Source organism: Scardinius erythrophthalmus (genome assembly GCF_964197995.2).
Source record: "Scardinius erythrophthalmus genome assembly, chromosome: 18".
Taxonomy (NCBI): Eukaryota; Metazoa; Chordata; class Actinopteri; order Cypriniformes; family Leuciscidae; genus Scardinius; species Scardinius erythrophthalmus.
In genome coordinates, this window is record NC_138238.1 from 150,477 (window position 1) to 156,872 (window position 6,396).

The 6,396-nt window shown below is 42.8% G+C and overlaps 1 protein-coding gene across 1 annotated transcript; it reads left to right on the forward strand.

Moving 5' to 3' along the window:
* Positions 1-421: 421 nt before the first annotated feature.
* Positions 422-1,966, forward strand: slc18a3b (solute carrier family 18 member 3b; the record flags this gene model as incomplete). The annotated part of the gene is made up of 1 exon (XM_081392242.1): positions 422-1,966. The coding sequence occupies one exon, from the start codon at positions 422-424 to the stop codon at positions 1,964-1,966; it is 1,545 nt and encodes a 514-aa protein (XP_081248368.1).
* Between the last annotated feature and the right edge of the window lie 4,430 nt (positions 1,967-6,396).

Below are 6,396 nucleotides of genomic sequence, written 5' to 3' on the forward strand. Positions count from 1 at the left end.
ACACACCCCTGGAGAGAGCACAGAGGAAATAAGAGGAAACTGATTTGGCACACTTCTTAATTTGTGCTCATAGCAAGTCTACTATTTCTGATAGTATTTTCTGATTGATATTTCAGTATAAAACCTGATGTGAATGACCACAGGTGATAGACATTGCGCGCACACGAGAGAGCGCAAACTCAATACGCGCGTAACAGGAATGTAAATGAAAAAGGCTCAGTAGAAATGGAAATGCAAGATGCAAAGCTCAGGATTGTGAAGAGAAAAGACTAGCACGTCACCAGCCGACAGACCAGAGCAAAGCAACCCGAGCGCGCGCGCCGGACACCAGGAAAGTTCGTGCGTAAAAACCAGAAGTGTCGCTGTACATAAAGGGAATGAAAAGACATTCTGAAGGACATTTCTCCTGAGGGAAACAGGCATGGAGTCTGCTGGTTCTGCTGGGTCTGCTGGGCTGGCTAAATCAGCCGCACTAAAGTTGTCTGAGATGGGCGAAAGAAGTAAACAGCTGGGCAGCGCGTTGCGGGATCCGGAGCGGCAGAGACGCGTCATTCTGGTGATAGTTTGCGTCGCGCTTCTGCTGGACAACATGCTTTACATGGTGATCGTTCCCATTATTCCCGATTATCTCACAGATTTAGAGAACGCGCAATCTTTGCGCACTCATGCCAACTCTTCCCTGAGCAGAGCAACCCGGGAGAACCTGGACATCCAGATCGGGGTGTTGTTCGCGTCCAAGGCCATCCTGCAGCTCCTGGTGAACCCGTTCACCGGCACCTTCATCGACCGCGTCGGGTACGACATCCCGCTGCTGATCGGACTCCTGGTCATGTTCGTCTCCACGTGTATATTTGCGTTCGCTGAGAACTACTGGACGCTGTTCTGCGCGCGCAGTCTGCAGGGCTTCGGCTCGGCGTTCGCGGACACGTCAGGGATCGCGATGATCGCGGATAAATACACGGAGGAAGCGGAGAGGAGTCGCGCGCTCGGCATCGCGCTCGCCTTCATCTCGTTCGGGAGTCTCGTGGCGCCTCCGTTCGGCGGGATCCTGTATGAGTTCGCAGGTAAACGGGTCCCTTTCATAGTTCTGGCCTGCGTGTGCTTGGCAGACAGCGTTCTGGTCTTGACTGTGATCAAACCTTTCTCTGACAGGACGCGCGAGAACATGCCGGTCGGGACGCCCATTCACCGGCTCATGATTGACCCGTACATCGCCGTGGTGGCGGGCGCGCTGACCGTGTGCAACATCCCGCTGGCGTTCCTGGAGCCCACCATCTCCCGCTGGATGGAGAGCACGATGAACGCTAGTGAGTGGGAGATGGGGCTCGTCTGGCTGCCCGCGTTCCTGCCGCACGTGCTGGGTGTTTATGTCACTGTCCGATTAGCCGCAAAGTTCCCGGACCTGCAGTGGTTCTACGGGGCCCTCGGGATGGTGATTATAGGGGCCAGTTCGTGCACTGTTCCCGCATGCAGGAGCTTCGGCCAGCTGATGGTCCCGCTGTGCGGAATCTGCTTCGGCATCGCGCTGGTGGACACGGCGCTCCTGCCAACGCTCGCGTTCCTGGTGGACGTGCGTCACGTGTCCGTGTACGGGAGCGTGTACGCCATCGCGGACATCTCCTACTGCGTCGCGTACGCGCTAGGGCCTGTGGTCGCGGGGCAGATCGTGCACCACCTGGGGTTTGTGCAGCTGAACCTGGGCATGGGTCTGGTGAACGTGCTGTACGCGCCCGCGTTGCTGATGCTGCGCTCCGTGTGCCAGATGAAGCCGTCGCGCTCCGAGAGCAACGCGCTGCTGGAGGACCCGCCCGCGGGCCTGTACCACACCATCCGACTGGAGGAGCGACGACGCGCGCGGAAGGGCCTGTGCGTCACGGCGACCAACGCGCTTCCCGTGGACGAGAACGGGCTCTTCGCGCGCTCCAAATCCTGCTCGGAGGAATCATCCGGACCCGAGTTCACTTAACAACACTCACACACTCACTAAACTCTTAACTCAACAACTTAACCATCCTGATCTCATGAAATGCGTATCTATAGCACGCATTGTGTTTATCGTGCCATTTATATGCGAAAATGAGTTTTTACGTGCATATGATATGCAGTTTATTGCGTGGAATAACCCACGTACCCCACACCACTAATCCTACCCAAGGGGTTTACGGTTCGTCTCATATGCACGTAAAAACTCATTTTCGCGTATAAATTGCACGATAAACACAATGCGAGCTATAGAGACTCATTTGATGTTGTTTTGAGCCAGAGATTATATCGCAAACATTCAGCATCTGGTGTGTAATATTTATCCCTCAGCTCACAGAAGTGTGTCTGCTTACCTCGTCTTTTATGATTTCGATGGAAACTATTAGAGGTTTGTCTCTAAACGACAGTGTGTCTGTAGTCTGTAGAAGATGTGATGTAACTGCACAAAACCCGAATAAAACCAGTGCTCATATTTTCCTACACATGTCTTTTTATTGACTGAATCAATAAATATGACAATGAATTATCTTTAGTAGTTTTTTTTTTAGTAACTTCAAATTTTCTTGTAAAAAAAGATTCTTGATAAATAATATCTTTTAACGACGGTCGAGGGAGTCCGTTTGAATTTGTGTGGGTTTCATTTCGTTGAATTGAAACGAAATATATAATGAATTCAATTAAATTAATTAAATTACATAAACCCTGTTAAGGTGGGAACAGATATGAGACTAAAATATTTTCCACACGACGAAAAATACAAATAGATGCACCGTTCATCATCTAACATGATAAAAAAATAAACTGTTTAATAATCAGCATTTACTCTAGAATGTGTGTTGTTAATTGCATATAAACAAAATCAGAAAATGTAGCTAGACAGCATAAAATAATTTATCAAATAAAACAAATGGTCGGAAGGGATGAAAGAGCAGCAGCACCTCTGGAAACACCTGGAGGAGCATCAGTGTGTGTGTGAGTGTGTGTGTGTCGGACGCGGGTGGGCGGAGTCACGGACACACACACACACACACACACGGACCCTGTCCGCGCGCGCACGGCTGACACACACCTGAAGCTGCTGGAGCGACACACTGATGGAGCAGGTGAGCGGATCTCTACTCTCTAGAACTTCTGTAGAAAAGTTTATAAAGAAAGAGTTTGTATTTGAAATCATTTATTAGTGGTATAGTTTTCCTACAGTACTTCTGCACGTCTGTCACTAAACCTGATTGAAGCTGTGCATGTTTTCTGTCACGCGCGTCAGTGTTTTATCATCATCACCATCATCATCGTCATCATCATCAGCAACAGATCGTTCCTCTTATCGCGAGTCTAAAGAGTGAGAAACATTTGCCTCTATTTTCAAACTTTAGTCTAATTCTCTTAACTCCCCAGTTCCCTCGATCAATGAAACTAAATTAAAATGAAATTGAGTAAAACACTAATGACTCCCACTTCTGATGAACTTTATGAAAGCGTTCAGGTCCATCCATCACAATAAAACAATCGTTGCAATCTGTATTAGAAATTTGTCTAAATATTATCTAGAAAGTGACCATTTTTTCATGAGGATTGCAGGTTATTCCTAAAAGAGCTCAAATGTGATGATGTCACCGTGTTTCGAGGTGATTGACAGGAATCAAACGTGTGTGTTCAGGATGAAGCCGAGACTCGGGTTATTAGTGTTGTTGCTGCGGTCTGTCGTTAACAGAAATGAAGAACTCTTACCCTACAGCTCTTCCTGATGAAACATCTGGCCTGTTTCCAGCTGTTCTTCGGGTTGTGGAAGAACCTGGAGCAGGAATCAGACACACAGACGCATTCACGCTTTCATATTGTTGAGTTCTTCTGATTCAAAGAGTTGTCAGACACAACAGCTGATGTTTATAGAGGATTACAGTAGGTCTTTTCTTTGTTAGTGTCCTATTTCTGACAGGATGAATGTACAAAAGTAGCTATATGCTGTAGCTTGTGTCAAAAATGATTTATGGTTTTATGGGGGGGGGGGGGGTATGGATGTGTGGTTATGACTGTGATCTGTAACAATGAGGTGAATGTTTTTTCAGGCGGTGTTTTTTTTTATTGCAAGATAATGTCCGCAGAATGGTTATGAACATGAAGAGATCTGTCATGGTTTTGTTTTTCAGATTTGACTGCGTTTGACAGCGTCCATAATGAAATTAAGAAATAGCATTGGCAAATTAAAGCATATAAAATAACAGATATATGAAATAAGATGTTAACTTTATTACGTATAAGTATTTTAAAGTAAGTTTTAAACACTATGTTGAAAGGAACTTTTTTAAGTTTAAGAAACAAATCCATTAGGCTATTGTTAAATAAAATAAAAACATTTTAAAAAAATATATGAGATAAGAGATAAGAATACAGTTATCAACTATAAGTATTTTAATCTAATACGTTATACTGCCTTACATAGATAAATAAACCATAAAATAGTGAAAAATAGTTAATATTATTTGAAATAAGATGTTAAATTATCAAGTATTAGTATTTTAATCTAATACATCAGTGATATAGGGTCATCATGCGGACGCCACAATATACTGACTTACACAGATACATACTGTAAAACATAAAAAAGTGAATAATACTTCATATCGTTTGAAATAAGACGTTAAATGGTCAAGTATTTTAAAGTTAGTTTTAAACGTGTTGAAGTGAACTGACCATCGGTGAAATTAGGAGGTCTTTTTGTCTCTGGTTAAAATCATAGATCCTTGACTTTCTGAGCAGAGATGTTTGCTCTCCGTTTGCAAAACTGAGAATGAAGATTGTTTCCAATCACAGGCCCTCCCCTTCCTCTCTGTTTTGCTATGTATGAGCATTTGCAGTTTGTTTCAGAAAACATCAAGAAATTAAAAGATAGGCCGGTCTCCTGGTGTTTTAAAATCAAAGACCACAACTGTCTCCTATCATAAAATCTCCTATCTGAAGCATTCCTGTCTGTCAGGGAGACCCCAATATCTGACCATTCTGACTCCTCTACACTGACCAGGCTGTGAGATCAGTATAATTAGATGTTTATACCTGTGTCTTCAGGAAAGAGTCAGGGGTCAAAACAAAATGGCCAGGAAGTTACATTTTATAAAGCCTACTCTTATCCAATGATTGTTATAAATTAAATCTCCCTTCCTTCCCGGGGGATCTGTCTCCCACCCTGTTGTTCTTGGAGAACGCGTGAAAGAAAGATGAAACCCAAAAATAACACCTCGATTCTGAAGCCTTTTGAAGATCAGATTTCTTTTTCTAACATTTAAACTTAGAACACATCATTAGAACACCCTTTGACTTTATGAATACACATAAATGACTGCTTAATGATTTTTTTATATTTTCGTGCATTTATTTAAAGACAACATGTAATATAAACTCTCTTGAGTGATTCTTAGAGTGACAGAGCTGTGTGTTTTATCTAAACTGGTGTGACAGTCACAGCGGTGGGGGATCCATAGACATGATGATACTTTAACTGTATATTCTGCTTGTATACCTACACACGACCCTCACAGAAAACTGTCTCTGTTTTTTTTCATTTTCAAAAATATAAATAAATATAATTTATAAGGTGTTTTGCTCATGGGACACATTTTGCTCAGGTCAAAAATACCTGAACCACGCACACACACACAAACACACACACACACACACACACACACACACACATACACATACACACACACACACACACACACACACACACACACACACACACACACACACACACACACACACACAAGGGTTCTATAAAAATAAACTTATCTATATTTTAAATAAAATTATTATAAATAAAATGTATAACACAATGAATAATATCAGAATTGGTACAAAATTGATTTAAACAGTTTTAGTTAGTAAATAAACTGTTAAATAAATAAGTTGGCAAAAATAAATAAATAAATATAAAAATACCTTACATTTTCAGAGGGCTGAAGAAGTAGTTGTTCATGCAATGATAAAAAACAATCCAAAAAGCAAATAGTTTAAGTGGTCGTAAACAAAACAGCCCCAGATCCTCAGGGATAAACTACAGTGTGAGCTGAAGCTTCAGACGCTCAGAGACGAGAGACGTTACAGGCCAGATGTCACTGCTTTCCAGAGGTTTATTCCTACTTAAAGAGCATCTTGTAGGTAAAAAAAAAAAATCTAAATGAATATATAACCGTGTATGAAAAGACCATATGAAAAGATAATGCAGGATTTAAAATGTTTTAAAACGACATAAGGACACCAATTTAGTAGATAAAGTGAGCGTTTCTTTGACTGCTCGTACAAACCGCTTTTTTTCAACATCGCGTCATTTTACGTCACACGAGGGAGACGTGTGCTGTGCTCTGCCGCAGCTCAGTGCAGAATAGGTTGGTATTCAGTAAGAGCGGTCTTGAGTCAGTG